The 21,211-nt window shown below is 41.2% G+C and overlaps 1 protein-coding gene across 1 annotated transcript in view; it reads left to right on the plus strand.

Moving 5' to 3' along the window:
* Window positions 1-2,104: 2,104 nt before the first annotated feature.
* The window catches only part of LOC308305922 (protein NLRC3-like), a gene marked incomplete at its 3' end in the record, with an annotated part of 33,570 nt that continues 14,463 nt past the window's right edge, over window positions 2,105-21,211 (plus strand). The window contains exons 1-12 of the mRNA XM_080750819.1: window positions 2,105-2,143; window positions 3,749-3,885; window positions 5,973-6,086; window positions 8,559-8,672; window positions 9,295-9,408; window positions 10,541-10,654; window positions 10,814-10,909; window positions 12,095-12,344; window positions 13,002-14,806; window positions 17,470-17,649; window positions 19,008-19,157; window positions 19,979-20,037. Of these exons, the coding sequence (XP_080606945.1) occupies window positions 3,767-3,885; window positions 5,973-6,086; window positions 8,559-8,672; window positions 9,295-9,408; window positions 10,541-10,654; window positions 10,814-10,909; window positions 12,095-12,344; window positions 13,002-14,806; window positions 17,470-17,649; window positions 19,008-19,157; window positions 19,979-20,037 (3,115 nt within the window). The 5' untranslated portion in view covers window positions 2,105-2,143; window positions 3,749-3,766. The remainder of the gene's footprint in view (window positions 2,144-3,748; window positions 3,886-5,972; window positions 6,087-8,558; window positions 8,673-9,294; window positions 9,409-10,540; window positions 10,655-10,813; window positions 10,910-12,094; window positions 12,345-13,001; window positions 14,807-17,469; window positions 17,650-19,007; window positions 19,158-19,978; window positions 20,038-21,211) is intronic.

A 21,211-nucleotide genomic window follows, 5' to 3' on the forward strand; every position in this document is an offset into this window, starting at 1 on the left:
CACTAGACGGTCTGTTGAAGACAGAAGTAGGTCTATGGTAACTATGAAGACATGAGTATTATAGGTCTATGGTAACTATGAAGACAGGAGTATTAGGTCTATGGTAACTATGAAGACAGGAGTATATGTCTATGGTCAACACATTCTCGGTAGCTGTGAAGACAGAGGCAGGCAGAGTTGAACTGAGTATCTATGTGTTCTACTTCTCCAGTCCAGTGGGTGGCAGGGTAATAAGGGGAGGGCCCTCTGTTAAAGGAGCACTTCGCTCATTCTCAACCTTTATTTTCCACATGCTGTACCAGTGATTGTTCAACCCAGATTCTGCACAAACACAGGGTTAAAACTCGTTCTACTGCCATGCCAACAGAACGCATCCACCACTAGCTGTAAAGTACATTTACTTACGTAATGTACTTAAGTACAATTTTGAGGTATTTGTACTACTACTACTTTTACAACTCCACTACATCTCGGATCCAAATATGGTACTTTTACTCCACTACATTTATTTGAAAACTTTAGTTACGTTGCGGATTTAAATGAGTATATCATAAAACACACATTAATCCACTTTATCCCTATTTTATACCTTAGGCTATTTGAAAATAGCTGATCTACAAGCTCACAACGCATTGCAATGCATGGTGACCATACTTTGGAGTAGGCTATTTCTATATTGCAGTATTGGTACTTTGACTCAGGGATAAATGTGAGTACTTTTTTCCACCTCTGGTGCCCACTGAGTATTTTTTTCTTGTTTTTTTTTCCTCTAGAAGTCTAAACGGTCCCTAAATGACTATAGGCTGGAATCGGTCTATAACTGGTGTAGATTTGACACCTAATGCTATTCACTCTGGTGTAGACTATCATTATTTCACTATGATGGTGAGATATAATCATTGCTAAACATAGCCTATAGTTAGCATCCTAAAACCAATAAGACTCGAGATAAGCGACCGGTAGGGTGCATACACAAACTTTAGAAGGCAATGGTAGCCAATCAGGAGGGAATATGGGAAATGGGACAGATCCATGTTGATGGCATGACTTTGGAGATGCTGTGTAGCGTGGGCAAAATATGTAGGCGCTAGAAGATGGCCCTCTTCTAGCGAGGCATGAGGGATGGAGGTTGTGGTTTGGCAGGAAAGGAGTTTGTGTGCAAAGTTTGGCATGGATAGGGGGAAAAGTGTGACTTGATGTGACGCAACGCGACGCAAATGTACCCAGGTCTAAACTTATATAGCATGCATGTTGGTGATATCCCAATGTATAAAACTATGTGAATCATTTAGCTAAAGATGAGCCTTAAGCATTAAGCTAGCCAGGTTTTGTCAAAATGGTGGCCGTGGGGCAAGATGAACCAAATGCCTTGGTTACCCCAAGGCATTTGGTTCATCTTGCCCCATTGAACTATGTGAATCACCATTCATATTTTTTATTAGGTGTCTGCTACTCAAATTACGCTGAATGGTCTTTTCATTTTGATGAATACACTCATTCAAGAGAAGTTTTTAATATTATATTGATAATTGCAAATATTAAAAGGTTCTGAATAACAAACGTTATTTAATTGGTTTTAATCGTTTTTCTTACGGTTTAAATAACCGTAAGAAAGGAAATAAGACTATTTGCAAAAGGGAAATGTGATATTAAACTATTTCTGATAGGTACATACATTCTTTGTTCAAGTTTAAACTGTTAAAAGTTTAGAATATCACGTGGGTCAACTTACCCCTTTACTTGGATCAACTTACCCCTCACCTGGGGCAAGTTGAACCAGATGACCACTTTTTTATAATAAGTCATATTTTTATGGTCCTTTGTCATAGACACTTATAATTTCAAATAACAGACATCCTGAAATATGTCTAGATGTTTTGAATTTACTGCCATCTCACTTTTTCTTGCTTTCAGGGCAACATAGGCAAAAAGTGGTTCATCTTACCCCGTTGTGTTCATTAAACATGTTCCACACAGTGACCACTAGATGGCATCATGAGACCAGGACTGTTCCTTACAGTGGGAGGAAGTGATAATAAAAAGTCCCTCCCTTCATATGAAACAACAGTTTAACACTTTGTTCCAGACTCCATTTTGAGCATGACAGCACCGTAGAAGAACAACACACAAGGTTTAATGTAGGGTAAGTGTGTTTAATAATATATATACTAGATATTAGGTAATCCACCTGTTATAACAAAAATAATATAGACTAGATTAAATACAAATCATGTCATTTATTATCCTATAAACATTAACCACTTTAATCAAAGATCACAAGGAGGGATGTGAGGCCTTGACGGTTTAGAGGAAGTTTTTTTTAGAGATTATATTTGGTGTTGGGGTCAGGATTAGACATTTAGAGTTAGGTTTGAGGGTTGGTGTGTGTGTGTGTGTGTGTGTGTGTGTGTGTGTGTGTGTGTGTGTGTGTGTGTGTGTGTGTGTGTGTGTGTGTGTGTGTGTGTGTGTGTGTGTGTGTGTGTGTGTGTGTGTGGTAACAGCAGATCAGGCCATTTCCCAGAAACCGACCAAGAAAAAATAAGTGTGCTGCTGCTGTCTGCCTTGTTGTTGTGCACGCTCTCGCTCTCTCTCTCTCTCTCTCTCTCTCTCTCTCTCTCTCTCTCTCTCTCTCTCTCTCTCTCTGGTGATGATGATGTCAACACCTAAGCATTTGCACAGGATGCTGTGTGTGTGTGTGTGTGTGTGTGTGTGTGTGTGTGTGTGTGTGTGTGTGTGTGTGTGTGTGTGTGTGTGTGTGTGTGTGTGTGTGTGTGTGTGTGTGTGTGTGTGTGTGTGTGTGCGTGCGTGCGTGCAGGCTTGTGCACACATAGACATCAAAAGGGTCTTGAGCCCCTGCCTTTTTATCAGTCTGTACAAACTGCCCTCTCCAGACCATGAATGCAGTTTTTACTATGGTGAAAGAAATACAAATGCCCCTCTTTCCATGCCATACGTGAAGGCAGCATTTAAGAGAATTGTCTTGTCCAAACTAGGGCATTCACCAAATATTCAAATGTTCGAATATCAAAGTCACTATTCGACGTTGTTCGCCGAAGTCGAATATTCACTTTTTTATTTTTATTTTATTGTTTTCTCTTTAAAAAAAGTTTATAGAGCTTGGGTAGATGAAGTCATAAGAATGAGTTGTCAATGCCCCTGGTGGATGGATTTGTTAATGCTCTATACCAGGAGTTCTCAAACCTTTTTAGGCCGTGACCCCCAAAATAAACATATTTGAACCCAGACAAGCACCTGGAATTGTAGGTATTACATTAATGTGACTCGGTTCCGCAGATAGATATTGTGAAAATAGCAGATCTAAATGCGTTGTGAGCATGTAGATCGGCTATTTTCACAATGTTCGCCTCTTGCTTACTTATGTAATATTTGACAGTTTGGCCAGTCCTTTCGAATATTCGACTATTCAAAAAACTTTGAGGTTGAATAATATGATTTCTAAAAATCACTATTCGTGAATGCCCTAGGCCTTGTCCAAACTCCCCTGAACTTGAATGCAGCATGTTATTATGTTGAAAGAACTTATGTTGAAAGCATTACCCTCTCTGTGTAGCAATCCATGCCATTACGCCATATCTACAGTATTCACTTGATTGCTTAGTTCAGTGTGGTATCAAGCACCGAACATAGCTGACCCCCATGCTCACAACGCGGCGCAGCACGCACGTGTGTGTATGTGTTTTGTACATTCATTCATTAATCATTTCCTATTTTCTGCTAACCTTGACAGGTTAAATAAAGACCAAAGATGAGTGAGTGTGTGGAGAGAGAGGAGGAGGAGGGAAGAGACAAACATCTCATCCACAGAGCAGAGTCTCCAACAGCCAGCTGTGGGTCTAAAGATGAACCTGGACCTCCACGCTTAAAGTAAGACAATCCTCCTGTACCATATACACACAATGGCAGCGGTGTAAAGTAACTAAGTACATTTACTTAACTACAGTAATTTATGGGTATTTCCAGTTTACAGTACTTTTACTTCTACTCCACTGCTACATCTCAGATCCAAATATTGTACTTTTACTCCACTACAATAATTTGGCAATCTTAGTTATGGCTTTTTAAGAAAGTCCAAAGCAAAGCCCATTGCCTCCAAAGCATGCTCTGTAGCAGGTTTGGCTCAGTCACATTGTTGGGAGGAGTCTATGTGTTCATTCAAATGATCATTGTATGAATATGAATATTGTGTCTGGTCTAAACAACATCCTCCAGACTTCAGTAATGAACCTGGACCTCCACACACACAGTAAGACCACTGATCTCTGTGTGTCCAAAACGAGCCCTGGTTTGACTGCTTCCCAATGAAACAGTCAACTTGAAGCGAGTCAGTTTGTGAGCTAATGTAGAGCCCAAGTCCTATACTTGGTGCTGCTGCTTACTGAGGGAGTTCAGACATGTGCTCATAATAACTGAAGTCCAACTGTTTCCTTGTGTGCATAAATTATAATATTTATTAGCCTATTAAGTCCTATACTTTGACAGACAATAAATAAGTAAATAAATGAACGTTCAAACGCTACACACGACCACAGTCTCTGCCACTGGCAACACCAATAACAAGATGCCTCAAATGGCTCTTACAGCTATGGTGTTGGAGGTTACTAGGACTGTTGTTATGTACCGTAATAGAGAAACAAAGCCATGTCGTCATTTGTGGGTAATGTCGCCCTCTAGGGGGTTCATGCTGGTATTGTTTTGTATTCAAATCGCCATTGGGGAATCTGCGATCACCGCATATAAGGACTGTGTTAAAAATATAAACACATCATGTGCGCGTTTCTGTCAGCGGGGGGGTTCTGCATAGTTTATGATATTCATTCATATCTGATATAGCCTGTTGTAACTCGTTTCTAGCGTTTATTGTGTTACTCTTTGGGTAAATCTGTACATTTCCACCTTAGTCGATGCTTCATATCCATTTGGGTCAATCCGAGAGCATGGTGTGTTTATATTTTTAACACAGTTCTTATATGCGGTGATCGCAAATTCCCCAATGGCGATTTGAATACAAAACAATACCAGCATGAACCCCGTAGAGGGCGACATTTCACGCCATTTCACGGAAGTGACATCACACTTCGCTACTGAATTGCCGGACTATAAGCCACAGCTTTTTTGAACCACCATGTTTTGAACCCTGCGGCTTATACAAGGGTGCAGCTTATATAAAGATCTTTACAGCTAACGGCCAGTTAGTTCGTTTTACAATGGTCTTTAACAAGGATTTATATATAGATTTTTACAGTTAACGGCCACAGGGGCGCTCTAGTGGGAAGCAGGAAGGACACCTGCGGCTTATAGTCAGGTGCGGCTTATATATGTAAACATTTGTTTTTTTGTTCTAAATTTAGCTGGTGCGGCTTATATTCAGGTGCGGCTTATAGTCCAGCAATTACGGTACAGACACGTCCTTTTTAAAGTTTCAACCACCCAAACAAATAGCGGAAATAGTTGATCTACAAGCTCTCAAGCTCTCAACACTCAGCTTGTAGATCCACTATTTTCACTATTTTAGAAGTGGGGCTTAAGTGGCTTTTTTTTTTTTGCCATCCCCATTTCTTTCTGAAATTACGCCTCTGATTTCGCGTCAGTAGTTGAGAATACAATGTACCTGTCAAAGGTTGCTACTCAGCCGATCTGTGAAGCAAGCCTAAAGTTTGGTATTTCACCTACTGAGGACCTTCAAAACAATGGAGAGACAAAAGCAATTTATGATTACATTTACTTTTTTAGGTCTGGGAAATGTCCACAATCAATACAGTAATAAGACTCATCAGACTCAATGTGCAAGGTTTCAATGTTGACAATTATTTGTATTTGATGAATAAATGCACATGAAAACTATGGACTCAGTGTTCAAGATTAGTTTTAATTATAATGTAGCATAATAATAAAAAATAAGAAACTAAAATAATCATCCATATGCTAATTGTGGTGTATCTTTATGATTCCAGAAGTGTTGACCACAGAGCAGAGTCTCCAACACCCAGCTGTGTGTCTATGAAGAGTGACAAGTCTATGGGTCTCCCTATGAACTTCAGTAATGAACCAAGACCTCCACACACAAAGTAAGATCACCTACGTACAGTATATCTGTGTTCAACTGGAAAGACACAAACAATGTCTTGTATTTGCTCACAATGTAGACAGTAGTAGAGTATCTCACTGTCAGCTGTAGTGATCTTTAATCCAGTTATTCGTAGGTTGTCTTGGACATGCACCGAGGTAGAGTAGCCCTAAACTGTACTCAAGTAAAAATGTTATTACTTTAAAATAATAATGGCTTGAGAATAAAAGTACTTGTGAGAATACCACTGCAAAGAAATATATATAACTAGAAAAGAAAATTTCTAAGAAATTTTAAGTGTGCCTGCAGCTCGCTAAGTCTGTGCAACCTTGTGTAGCGGTTGGTGTTAGCATTAGCGTTATTAACATTAGCATTTTTTTGCATAAACGTTAACATTATTGTTCTTCATATGACACCACCCACATGTCTGTACGACAAACGGTTCACGAGAAAACGGGTCACTTCCTGTTTGGTGAGGGGCACTTCCTGTTTGGCGAAATAGGCCCCAATTAAGTTTAAGGACTCTTAATCTTGTCATTTGACGCAACCCGCGTGTCTGTATGACAAACGGTTCACGAGATCAAGGGTCACTTCCTGTTTGGTGAGGGGCACTTCCTGTTTGGCGAAATAGGCCCCAATTAAGGTCATGGACGATTAATGAATTAAAGCTGCAAGCAGCGATGACCGGGCCCTCGCAGCTCTACCCACGTCACAAGGCCAGCAGCCAATCAGAAACCAAACAGGAAGTCAGCCATTTCGACTAATTAGTGGCGTTTTGGCGCATTTTTGGCCGTTATCACGGGTCGCACTTTAACGACAGTTTTGTGAGAAAAAAAAAGTTTTTTGAGAAAAAAAAAAAGTTTTTTGAGAAAAAAACATTTTTGAGGAAAAAAAAAATTTGAGAAAAAAAAATTGAGAAAAAAAAATGTGAGAAAAAAAAAATTGAGAAAAAAAATTTTTGAGAAAAAAAATGTTTTGAGAAAAAAGAAATTGAGAAAAAAAAAATTGAGAAAAAAAAAATTTTGAGAAAAAACATTTTTGAGAAAAAAAAATTTTTGAGAAAAAAAAATTTGAGAAAAAAAAAATTTGAGAAAAATTTTTTTTTGAGAAAAATAATTTTTTGAGAAAAATAATTTTTTGAGAAAAAAAAAATTTGAGAAAAAAAATTTTGAGAAAAAAAAAATGTTGAGAAAAAAACATTTTTGAGAAAAAAACATTTTTGAGAAAAAAAAATTTGAGAAAAAAAAAAATTGAGAAAAAGAAATTTTTGAGAAAAAAAAATTTTTGAGAAAAAAATTTTTTTGAGAAAAAAAAAATTTGAGAAAAAAAATTTTTGAGAAAAAAAAAAATTATGACACCAGCCGCGAGTCTGTACGACAAACGGTTCATGAGTTATAGAGGCACTTCCTGTTACAGAGGGGGCGGGGCTTAATCAATTACAGCTCATCCCTATTGGCCGGAAAAAGACCAAAGTTGTGTGTGCATTTTAAAGTTTAAATCACGTTGCTAGGCAAAAGTATGGCAGAGTTATGTGGCGCCAAAGTTTCTGGTTTTTTTTCGGAGTCCCCCATTCTAAGTCAATGGGGTTTTTGGGCGTCGTTTTTTGCGAATTACATCGCAATCGTATCGCGGATCGGAAAGAAAAGTAATAGCACACCATTCCCGGCCGAGCCGCACGTTTTGATGTGTATATTGCGGGGGTGGCGTAAATCGTGCGGCAGTTATTACGTGCCGAAATTTCCCCCATTCTAAGTGAATGGGGTTTTTTGGCGTAGTTTTTTGCGAATTACGTCGCAATGGTAACGCGGATCGGAAAGAAAAGTAATAGCACACCATTCCCGGCCGAGCCGCACGTTTTGATGTATATATTGCGGCGGTGGCGTAAATTGTGCGGCAGTTATTACGAGCAGAAATTTGCAAGAACATTACTTACTGACTGACTGACTTAAGTATGGCGGATTACAATAAGTGTTCTGCTATTGCATAGCAGGCACACTTAATAATAATACTCATGTCACTGGTCATGGTAATTCAACACACGCACGCACACAAGCACGCTCACACACGTACCCACGCTCGCGCGCATGCATGTACGCACGCACACAGACACAAACTCCTGTCATGCAAAAATAGCAGATCTACAAATACTACTGAAGTACTGACTTCCTTTATACAAGATAGACGATCTACAAGCTTACATGACATGGTAAGCTTACATGACATGGTGTGAGCTTATAGAACTAGGTTTGAAATCTCCAAACCTTCCTACTGATGGTGAAACTGGTTCACTGGGCAGGTTGTTTGTACCGTCCATTTCTGAACCACTATCACTCTGAGGACGTTGAAGTGTTTTATACTTCAGAGTAGAGAGTTCATAGAAGAGATGTTTGACTAGAAGTGTGTGTGGATTCCACATGGATTGTATGATTGAATATAAATACATTAAACAATGTTCATCCTCTCTTTCTACCAGGGTTGATCAGCACAGAGCAGAGTCTCCAACACCCAGCTGTGTCTCCATGAAGAGTGACTGGTCCATGATTAGACCTATTACCTTCAAAGATGGACACCACTCTACTGATCACAGGTCAGAATGTAAAACACACTGAATGATTTAGTTGTTATCAAACTCTACTGAGCACAGATCAACAGGTTTATAAATGGTCTGGCTCTTATTACTTTAGTTTTAAATCATGAATAGGTTGTGATCGTTTTAATAATGTTTATTTATGACGGTTGACGACAGAGCAGAGTCTCCAACACCCAGCTGTGTGTCTGTGAAGAGTGACAATTTACTATTATACATGTTGTGTCTTAGGAATGTGACAAATACAAAAAAATATTATTGAACTCAGTTCTCTGTGGCATGAATAATCAATAGAAAAAAAGTCATGTTGGAGTGAACTACTCCTTTAAGTGGCAATTTATTTTTTTGCCATCCCCATTACGCCTCTGATTTAGCGTCAGTAGTTGAGAATACAATGTACCTGTCAAAGGTTGCTACACAGCCAATCTGTGAAGCAAGCCTAAAGTCTGGTATTTCACCCACTGAGGACCTTCAAAACAATGGAGAGACAAAAGCAATTTTTGATTATATTTACTTTTTTAGGTCTGGGAAATGTCCACAATCAATACAGTAATAAGACTCATCAGACTCTATGTGCAAGGTTTCAATGTTGACACTTTGTTGTATTTGTGTATGATTCCAGTGGTGTTGACCACAGGCCAGAGTCTCCAACACCCAGCTGTGTGTCTATGAAGAGTGACTGGTCTAAAGGAGAAAATCCCAACTTCAGTAATGAACCTGGACCTCCACACACAAAGTAAGATCACTGATCTCAACTGGAAAGACACAAACAATGTCTTGTATCTGCTCACAATGTAGACAGTAGTAGAGTATCTCACTGTCAGCTGTAGTGAACTTTGATTTTTAGGTTGTCTTGGTCATAGCGTAGCCCTAGACTGTACTCAATGAAAAGTATTGTTACTTTAAAATAATGACTCGAGTAGAAGTAAAAGTATCTAGTGAAAATACTACTGAAGTGATGACTTACTTTATGCAAAATAGACGATCTACAAGCTTACATGACATGGTGTGAGCTTGTAGATCTGCTAGTTTTGCTGAATGTTCACACAGTGTTAAATAATGAGAATTAAATGGAAGCCATTGTTCTTGTATGAATTTAAAATAAAACTAGGTTTGAAATCTCCAAACCTTCCTACTGATGGTGAAACTGGTTCACTGAGCAGGTTGTTTGTACCGTCCATTTCTGCACCACTATCACTCTGAGGACGTTGAAGTGTTTTATACTTCAGAGTAGAGAGTTCATAGAAGAGATGTTTGACTAGAAGTGTGTGTGGATTCCATATGGATTGTATGATTGAATATAAATACATTAAAGTTATACTGTGTAAGTTGCTAAACTAGTGGTCAGTAGCGGTATTGCTTTTTTCGGCCGTTTTTCGTCCGGAGTCGTCGCGGAACACCGCCGCGGACCACCGGAGCGGCGCCGCAAACCACTGCGACTGATAGTAATCCGTGGAGGGGTAGAACGTATGGTAGAACGTAATTTTCTGGCCAGGATTTGGGGATTAAGAGGTTAAAATCCTTCACCATGGTAAACACTGTAGCTGAGCGGAGGCGCTTCCTGAAGACCAGAGCAGATAAGCTATGATTGGCCGGTAGTGTATCATGTGTGTATGATCTGCAATGTGATTGGTCAACGTATACACAACGTATACAGATGATGCAGATTACGTCATTTTGCCGGGAAATCCCACCCCTGTCACTGCTAAGAAGAAAACGTATAAAGAGAAGGCTTCAGAAGCTGAAAATAACGGAGTGGGTGTTCTAAAACTTTAGCGATTTAACAGTTAGGACAATTTTAAGATTTGTTTTATAAAAAAAGTTACATGGTATAACTTTAAACAATGTTGATCCTCTCTTTCTACCAGGGTTGATCAGCACAGAGCAGAGTCTCCAACACCCAGCTGTGTCTCCATGAAGAGTGACTGGTCCATGATTAGACCTATTAACTTCAAAGATGGACACCACTCTACTGATCACAGGTCAGAATGTAAACCACACTGAATGATTTAGTTGTTATCAAACTCTACTGAGCACAGATCACCAGGTTTATAAATGGTCTGGCTCTTATTACTTTAGTTTTAAATTATGAATAGGTTGTGATCGTTTTAATAATGTTTATTTATGACTGTTGACCACAGAGCAGAGTCTCCAACACCCAGCTGTGTGTCTATGAAGAGTGACTGGTCTAAACATCATCCTCCAGACTTCAGTGAACCTGGACCTCCACACACAAGGTAAGATCACCTATGTACATCTGTGAAGTTCAACTGGAAAGTGTTTGGTTACAGATATGGACTGTAAGAAAATACCAAATATACACATTATATTGAAACACTGAACTTTGTGAATTTCAACTGGAACAACACAAACAATGTCTTGTAACTGCCAGGGCTGTAACCGAATGTTTGTAGGTTCAAACCTCCGTTCATTATGTTGGCAATCAAAGTTCTAAATTAATGGGTTCATTTTTATTATAATTTTTTTTTTCATGAAAAATGTATCAGAATATGATAGGCATATTCAGAATATCACAGTAGTAGGGAAAGCCAAATAGGTTACCAGTAAACATTAACGGTTAATTGTGACTGTTAATAAGTAGTTTTAAAATGCACCAGAACAGCTTGGAGCGATCGAGGATTGTCCTCCGCTCCAATTCCGCTCTACGCATTATTACACGTTATTTTGTGCTTTAACTATTGAAAAATAGCAGATATACAAGCTCATAGTGCGGCACCGAGTGCCTTATTGGGCCGTAGTAACTCAGTCCCACTCCCCCCCTTGTGACACCCCGTGATCCACATGCATGTTCTCGTTCTGTGCCTCGCTGACAAGGTTGTGACACAGCGCAGCCACATGCTAAGCGGTAATGCCGCATGGCATGCGCCATAAGTCATAATTGACGTGTGTGTGTGTGTGTGTGTGTGTGTGTGTGTGTGTGTGTGTGTGTGTGTGTGTGTGTGTGTGTGTGTGTGTGTGTGTGTGTGTGTGTGTGTGTGTGTGTGTGTGTGTGTGTGCGTGCGTGCGTGTGCGTGTGCGCGCTCCAAAAATAGCAGCAGCTGAGCTTTAATGTAGGCTATTTTCTACCGCCGCGCGACACCGTCGCACGACGACGTACGAATGGGGCTTTTGTCGGTCATTTTTTTTTGTTGAGGAGAATAAACTTGATATAACGTTTTGGTATAACATACTGGTCTTGCCTTTCATCAAGCCCACAAATATCCTTCTATCCAGCAGGAATATAGTCATAATAAATAATATAAATAAGTATCCTTCTATCCTGCAGGAATATAGTCATAATAAATAATATAAATAAATATCCTTCTATCCAGCAGGACTATAGTCATAATAAATAATATAAATAAATATCCTTCTATCCAGTAGGACTATTAGTCCTAATAAATAATTCTTCTCCTCCACAGGAAGAGGAAGAGGGTGTGTGTTGTGACAGAGCAGGCGTCCAGGTGTTCAGTGTGTGAGGAGGTTCTGACAGATCCAGTCTCTAGCAGCTGTGGACACTGGTTCTGCAGACAGTGCATCACCTCATACTGGGAGCAGTCTGCTCCAACAGGACACCATGACTGTCCCCAGTGTGGAAAGATCTTCAGGACCAGACGTAGACTGAAGACACCCAGTCACACCAGCAGTGGACACAGTAAGACTGGACACAATGTACACTAATTAACATTGACTGCCCCGAAAAAAAACGTTTCTTTTGCGATGACTGCCATTTCTTACCTTTTAACGTGGGCGTGTCCATCATGCACGCTGTGGTCCGTTCCAGATTACAATGTTAATTACTTTAATTGTGACCGAAGGTAGGCAGTTTAGTATGTAGGCAGTTTAGTATGGCAGTTTAGTATGTGAAACGGCACATGCTGACTTTTATGGTCTATGGGTTTGCCGCTCTGACATCATGCTCTGACATCACTGTGATGTCAGGGGAACCACTCTAACAGAATCCCTTTATGCCCATACATGGAGATCCCTGATGTCATCAATATTAAGCCCATATCTAACAGGACTTCATATGGGCATGCCCATATATGGTGGCCACATCGGCACATACCACACTCCATATATGGGTACCAGGGGTCTCCATATATTATGGGTAACTGGTCCGATATACATCACTGGCCAGATGGCCAAGACAAGGCGTGACCTCATCATTGTCTCTTTGTGTAACTAATGTTGACAAAAATCACACATTATTTTAACACTAATGTGTGTACACAGCTGTAAGAATGTAAAGTTATAAGTGAAGCTGAATGTTTAAAATGTCTTCATTGTCTTCTCATAGCAGGTGTCAGTGTGCAGGAGGATTTAAAGGTTTATAAGATCACTTTGAACAGTCTGGATCGTGTGACAGACGTCACTGAAGTGCCCTCCCTCAGCAGCATCTTCACAGCGCTCTACATCACAGTGGGAGAGAGTGAAGGGGTTAATAACCAACATGAGGTCTACCAGCTTGAGACACTCTCCAAGAAGAACACCCTCCATGACCAACCAATCAACTGCTGTGACATCTTTAAGCCCCTCCTCCTTGGCAGAGAGACACCAATCAGAAGAGTTCTGACCAAGGGAGTCGCTGGCATTGGAAAAACCTTCTCTGTGCGTAAGGTCGCTCTGGACTGGGCAAAGGGTTTGGAAAATCAAGATGTCATTCTCCTGGTTCCCTTCTCATTCCGGGAGCTGAACTTGGTCAGAGATGAGCAGCACAGTCTTCTCTCACTGATCCATGTTTTCCATCCAACGTTGAAGAAGGTCACAGCAGAGCAGCTCGCTGTCTGGAAGGTTGGCTTCATCTTTGATGGTTTGGATGAAAGCAGGTTGTCCTTCAACTTCAACAATGACATCATCTCTGATGTCACAGTGACATCATCACTGGACGGGCTGTTGACAAACCTCATCGAGGGGAATCTGCTCCCATTGGCTCTCATCTGGATAACCACCAGACCTGCAGCAGCCAATCAGATCCCTCCTGCATATGTTGACCTGGTGACAGAAGTACGAGGGTTCACAGACCCCCAGAAGGAGGAGTACTTTAGGAAGAGATTCAGTGATGAGGAGCTGGCCAGCAGAATCATCTCACACATGAAGACGTCAAAGAGCCTCCACATCATGTGTCACATCCCAGTCTTCTGTTGGATCAGCGCTACCGTTCTGGAGGACATGGTGAAGACAGACGAGACAGGACAGCTGCCCACGACCCTGACTGCCATGTGCTGCCACTTCCTGTTGGTCCAGACAAAGAGGAAGGAGCTGAAGTATGATGAGCCTCATCAGGGGAAAAAAAGAAACAAGAAAAGAAACAAGAGAGAGAGAGAGAATCAACAGCAGATCATGGAGAAGGACAGGGAGGTTCTTCTGAAGCTGGGCAGGCTGGCGTTTGAACATCTGGAGAAAGGCAGCATCATGTTCTACCAAGAAGACCTGGAAGAGTGTGGTCTGGATGTGAAAGACGCCTCGCTGTACTCAGGAGTGTGCACAGAGATCTTCAAAAGAGAGGGCGTGCTCTTCCAGAGAGCAGTCTACTGCTTTGTTCATCTGATCATCCAGGAGTTTCTGGCTGCAGTCTACCTGTTCCACTGTTTCACACAGAAGAACATGAAGGTACTGAAGACATTCCTGGGACGTGACTTTATGGGACGTGAATACAAAAGTGACTCCTTGGAGGACTTCCTGGACTCAGCCAACCGTAAAGCCATAACGAGTAAGAATGGTCACCTGGACCTGTTTCTCCGCTTCCTTCATGGTCTCTCACTGCCGTCCAACCAGAGTCTGTTAGGAGGTCTACTGGTTCAGACACAGAACCGTCCAGAGAGCATCCAGAGAGCCATCAACAACCTGAAGATGATGTATGATCCTTTAGGTGACTTCTCTCCTGACAGATGTATCAACATCTTCCACTGTTTGATGGAGATGAACGACCACTCAGTGCATCAGGAGATCCAACAGTACCTGAAGTCAGGGGACAGATCAAAGACAAAACTGTCTCCAACCCAGTGTTCAGCTCTGGCCCACATGCTGCAGATGTCAGAGGATGTTCTGGAGGAGTTGGACCTGGACAAATACAACACAGACGAGGGCCGACACAGACTCATCCCAGCTGTGAGGAACAGCAGAAAGGCTCGGTTAGTAGTCATGTGAATAGAAAACTTAGAACAGAAACAATGTACTGTACCTTCACACCACTACACTTTAACTAAACATGATAGTTAAATCAACAGTGATACGCACGCACGCACGCACGCACGTGCGCACACACACACACACACACACACACACACACACACACACACACACACACACACACACACACCCTCAAAGTTACAATGGCCAATCTAAGGCAAAAGGGTGACCGAGCTTTTTCTGTGGCTGGCCCAGCTCTCTGGAACAGCCTTCCATCCAACGCTCTAGTAAAGCTCTCTCAGAGCCGCCGGCTTCACAAAGTAAAACGCACTGTGTACATAAACCACAGGTTAATAAGTGTTGTAAACTTTTACAAAAACGAATAGCCTATTAACCAACTCCTCAAATGAAATAAGAAAAGTCCAATCTCTCTCCATTAAACACACAAAGGTTAAGTCAGCGCTCAGCACAGCCGTTGTGCATATAACCACACACAAGCACATGACACACAAACTGTGTGCAGCCAGCAGCAGTCAGCAAGTTGATCAACCACAGCAAATAAAACAAATAATAATGGGCAGCTGCCAGCCAGGCCTTACCTTTCAGAAATGAACACAGCGGGCATTACTGTAATGAGCCTCTGAAAATCCTCTCGTATAGTCATCCTGGTTTTGAGTAAATTAATTCCTCTAACTCTGTGTGCCCTTCTCTGACGGTGGACACCGTGGACTTAATGGTGTTTTTTGTAATTCTTTCTCCTTCACCGCCTCTTTTTGTACTCACAGCCTAATAATCTTTATAGTTAGTCTTTTTTACATATTTGCTAGTTATACTACCAGTCTGTGCTTCCTGTTTACTGGAGTTCAGACTTGGCGGGTTGAGTGGGTGTGTGTTTACCAGGGCAGGGCAGCTGTTTGGGCATTACGTGGGCGCCTCTCCTTCCCCCGAAGGGGCTTCAGGTGAAGTGATTGGCACATTCTTTAATAGCTGCATGCACGGGGTTGGCCAACACTGCCGCTGTCAGTTTTTCTTTTCTTTTTTCTTTTTTTCCCTTCCTCTCTCCCTCCCTCCCTCCCTCCCTCCCTCCCTCTCTCCCTCTCTCTCTCTCTCTTTTCCCCAACACATTTTCGGCGCCTCTCAGAAGCGTCGCTCTAGGCAGTTGACTAGTTCGCCTACATATACGCGCCGGCCCTGCTTCCATCCGACTTAAAACACACCTCTTCACCCTAGCATTTGAGCCCTAGACCCAGTGGTGAAAGTGAGCCGGAACGGCCGGAACCCCCGTTCCGGTAAAACATTTGGGGACGGAACTGCGTTCCGTTAAGAAAAGGAGAAGCCAGCTGTCAAAATCCCATGTTAAATAACCTGCCACAAACGCACGTCCAGGAAGAAAACAATAGCCTATACTAAAGTCAGATTAACATACAGTACACAAGTGTTACTAGTTATATTTTCTGATAAAGTGCTTCTAAATTATTCCCGTGGGTTTGTGTAGGTCAGTGTGATCCAGTCTGTTTGCGTTTCAGTGTTTGTTTGACACGGAGCGAGTGGGTGGGACGTTCGCGAACGAATCGAGTCTTTTGAACGGCTCTTTGAAATGAACGATAGGATTCGGTTCACAGTAGGGAGCCGTTCCTTTCTAATGAACAGTGGTGGGAAAATTACTCAATTTCTTTAGAAATATCAATACTGCAATCAAGTAGAAGTTTGGAATGTTAATGTACTTGAGTAGTAGAAGTATCAAAATGTAGGCCTACGTCTTTTGAACGGCTCTTTGAAAGGAACGGATCCCAGAGATCCGGCTCACTTCAAAGAGCCATAAATCCCATCTCTAGGAGGACTCGTGTGTCGTGTCTGTGCCTGCATGCGGCAATAAATGCAGAATAGACCAAAATGATTCAATTCTGCATCTGGAAATGGGAGATGTAGTAGTGGAGTAGAATTAAAAGTATTGGAAATACTCCAGTAAAGTAGGCTAGGCTATACTTAAAACCTGTACTTAAATACAGTACTTTAGTAAATGTAGGTCTACTTAGTTACTTTAGATAACTGGTTATAATAATATTAATAATAATATATAGACCTATAATAATATAATAAGGGTAATAATAATATATATATATATAGACCTATATATGCTTACCCTTCTGTATGGAACAATGACAATATGAAGAGGCTTATTATAGAAGCGCAGCAGGTGGGCCTCCCAAAATGCAGTTTTCTATGCATTTCAGGGGTTTTGGGGGATTAGAGCCTCCCAAATTTTTTTCGGTCGCGCGGCTTTGCCGCGCGGCCAATTTATGACAGTTCCGGCAAGAATTTCAAACCACTTTCACCACTGCCTAGACCCCTCCCTCCCAGTGCCTTTTATCTGTCATTGTTTTATATCTTAAATGTTTTGTTTTTATAGCTGTTCTTACAAGGTTTTAAATGTTTACAAATGTTTCTATTGTTTTCGCTTTGTATTGTATTTGTTTTTACTGCGTTCTCATGATGTACAGCACTTTGGTCAACCTGGTTGTTTTTAAATCTGCTTTATAAATAAATGGACTTGACGTGTGTGTGTGTGTGTGTGTGTGTGTGTGTGTGTGTGTGTGTGTGTGTGTGTGTGTGTGTGTGTGTGTGTGTGTGTGTGTGTGGTCTGATTGACCAACTCTAATTACAGACTTGTTGGCTTTGGTCGTCGCCTCCAGAAGGAACACATGGAAGTTGTGTCTTCAGCTCTCAGTTCTAATCCATCCCATCTGAGACACCTGGACTTAAGTTACAACCACCTGGACCTTGATCTACTGGATCTACTCTGTGCTGCACTGAAAAGTCCTCATTGTAGACTGGAGACTCTACGGTGAGATTAATTTACAATCATTATTTCCATCAGTGATTTATCATGTGATTATAATATGAATATTGTGGCATGAATAATGTTGATATCATAGTAACACACTGACTGGGATAATGAGAAGGTACAGTAACTACAGTATGTACATGTTCACTAAATTCACTCAAACCACTCAAAGACTGTCTGTCTGTATCAGTGTAAAAAATTATCCAAGTAGCAATATCACAATGCAGCTCTGTTACTAGTAAAAGTAATAAATACACTTTATTAACAAATACCCATTATGCAGAATGCCCCCTTTTTATGTTTTCAAAATTTGTTGGGAAAAAAAAGTGTATAATAGGTGATAAAATAGCTGGTTTATGTATATTGCAATAATCTAAATCAGATCTGAAGTAAATGGTTAATAAAGTTTTCAAATAATTAATGAGTAAAAATTACAGTATTTGCCTCTATAGATATAGTGCAGTAGAAGTATAAAATATACACAGTTGACATAATCAAGTAAAGTAAATAAAGTAAAGTAAACGTGTACTTAAGTACAGAAGTTGAGTAAATGTACTTAGTTCCATTCCACCACTGGTCTGTATCGTCTCTTTCTCCAGCAGATGTCCTTCCTGTGTCTGTGACATCAGCAGTTATCAGCTTCACTTGTCTTAAACTGTCCATCAATTGACCTTTGACCTGTTAGGTCTTATGTGTATAATGAAGCAATAAGCCACAAGAGGCATGTGGTTACCCAGTATTTTATAACGTCTGAAAGGCGTGGTGAGACACGAAGCCAAGCCGAGTGTCTCCAACCCTCTCAGCCGTTATAAAATACAGGTAATCACATGCCTCGCGTGGCTTCTTGCTTTTCTAAAACGGTTGGTGTTTTTACAAGCCCCGCCCAGAGGCACTCAGTTACCGTCCTATGTGTGTGGGCGGTGCTTAGAAGCCCCGCACGGCAGGATTTGAGAGAAAATCAAGCGCTCCCTTCTCTAGTTCAGCTTCACAACACTGTGGAAAGAAATAACGCACCTGGGTTTGATATAAACTGATTCAAGGTGTGGATTATTGTGTCATTTAGACACTGGTTTAATCAGAAACCAGCCAATCAGAATCAAGTATTGGAACTAACCATTTTATAAACTCTGTTTTCAGTCACTTTGCTGGATCATCTGTTTTCAACCTGTTGCTGTTTCCTGTCTGTTGGGAGATTAAGTAAAGATTATTTAGTTCATGTTACTCTGTCTGGTTTTCTACTCTAAAACCCAGACAGTCCATCCAGACCAGGTCCTTTAATAGGTGGTTGTAAGCAGGTTCTCAGAATAATGTATTTTATAGCAGACAATCAAACATTGTGTGTTTTATTTGTCATTTAGACTGATGAACTGCTGGTTGTCAGAGAGAAGCTGTGAAGTTCTGGCCTCAGCTCTCAGATCTAATCCTTCTCATTTGAGAGAATTAGACTTGAACTTCAACGTGTTGCCGGTGTCTGGACTGAAGAACTTCTCTGGACTGGAGTCTCTGCAGTGAGTAGACTTGGACTGTGTCCATGTTGGTTAGTGCAGTGATTCCCTTGTTTCATGTTCCAATGGCGTAACGTCTATTGTGCTAGTCTGCCCCAACAATCCCCTCCTCCCACCCCATTTATACAGTCATACACCTGCTGAAGATTCATGTTTATGTGTATAATCTGTTGCAGTAAAATATCCAGGCAAAATACGTAAAATAAGCTGGGCTTGTATGTTTTCATTAACCTTGCATTTTTACACATAAAGTTTATATAGTTTATAAAGTTTTATAAGTCATCACCTCACCCGTTGTTCATGTTTACACAGAAGCAAAACTGCTGTGAAAAAACTGTGTCTGTGTGTGTGTGTGTGTGTGTGTGTGTGTGTGTGTGTGTGTGTGTGTGTGTGTGTGTGTGTGTGTGTGTGTGTGTGTGTGTGTGCGTATGCGCGCACGTGTGTGTGTGTGTGTGCGCGCACCGACTCTGTGCAGGCAGAAGATATAATCTCTTCCCTTGCTAAATTAAACATAATGTCTATATTATCTGCTCCGTTAAAATTCAAATAATGACTATTTAAATGAATCCTACTTGATGCAACATTCATTGCACTCCTTGTAAACTGAGCTTTGCCACGTTCATAAAGGTATACTACAGTAGCCTAGTAAGAAAAGGGTCACCTTTTCAATCACCTTTTTTAATCAAAACACATATTTTTCTTTTGCCCACAATTTTAGCAAATTCCTGTAATTTCACTAGTAGCAGAAACACTGTAGTGTCAGGTAGTGGAGACGTTGTGTTAGACAGTCAGACATTGATGCATTGTTGTTCTACTTCATACAGAGTGAAACATGGAGGAGAATTCTGGAATTCTAATCCTAATCCTCAACTCCTCTCAAGATGTGAGTATATGTCTGTCTGTCTGTCTGTCTGTCTGTCTGTCTGTCTGTCTGTCTGTCTGTCTGTCTGTCTGTCTGTCTGTCTGTATTTGTATACAGTGTGTTATCCTCTGTTGGCCCCTCCCTCCCTGGATGCTGTCCTGAAAGCTCTTCAGTAGAGCTTCCAGTGAATGCAGGAGGTTTCTCTGCTCTTGGCCTGGTCCTTCACACCAGCTGATGCTTGTTTACAAAACACTCCCTCTACCTGACACACCTTCTGTAATGTTCAACCCTCCTTCTGCCACACATTCTGCTTAATGTCCCCCAAACACACTGGCCCTCATTTATCAACGTGGTGCAGATCACAATGTTGGAGTACACCGAAATGTAGGCAAGTCTCTGCATTTATCATTTCAATGTGACTTTGACGTTGGTGTAGGGTGGGATCAGATCTCACGTCAAGTTCAGAGGTGGTGTAGGATTCATCTTACACCTCTTATTCCATTGTAGACATGCGGGGCAGCATTGTCTAACTATCTGACAGGCAATGGACACATGTATCCACTCGAAAATGTATATCTAACAAACTAATAAATAATCCCGTGAAAATATAGCATTTTATAAAAGCATAATAGCCGGCTACGTCATGGACATGCACGCTGATTTTATGTCCAAGTTACAATGACAAGCAATTTAAATCTAGTGATATGGCAGCAATCTACATTAAGTGCTTTAACACTAACAGTCTATTGCAGATCTGGCTCAGAACAAGCACAGATACAAACGCATGCAAGAGCATTTTCAGGACCAGCGCAGCGCCGCTGTAATCTTACATTTTCGTGGACTGTGAGCCTCCAATTTAAACAGTGACGTGAGTCCTTTATTAAGGATAAAACCTGAAGGTCCAAACCTGGCTGTGCTCAGCCCAGCGCACGCTGTGGATGATTTATTTGGGGGTCCACGGCCCACCGGGGAGATGGCCAGCCTGTGCGGGAATTGTATATACCAGTACATGATTGTTATAGTTTAAGCACTCAAATCATTGCTGATATTGGGTTAAAATGAATATCCAAACATAACCGTGGGGTCTCTCAATGTATACAGTAGCTACTGTACACTATGCTGGAGTTAATGATGAAACCCGACGCTCCACCTGTGCCCACAGCGCACCATCTTCCCCGTGGGCGCCGTGGATTTA

Source organism: Nannobrachium achirus (assembly GCF_963921795.1).
Source record: "Nannobrachium achirus genome assembly, chromosome: 1".
NCBI classification, from domain to species: Eukaryota; Metazoa; Chordata; class Actinopteri; order Myctophiformes; family Myctophidae; genus Nannobrachium; species Nannobrachium achirus.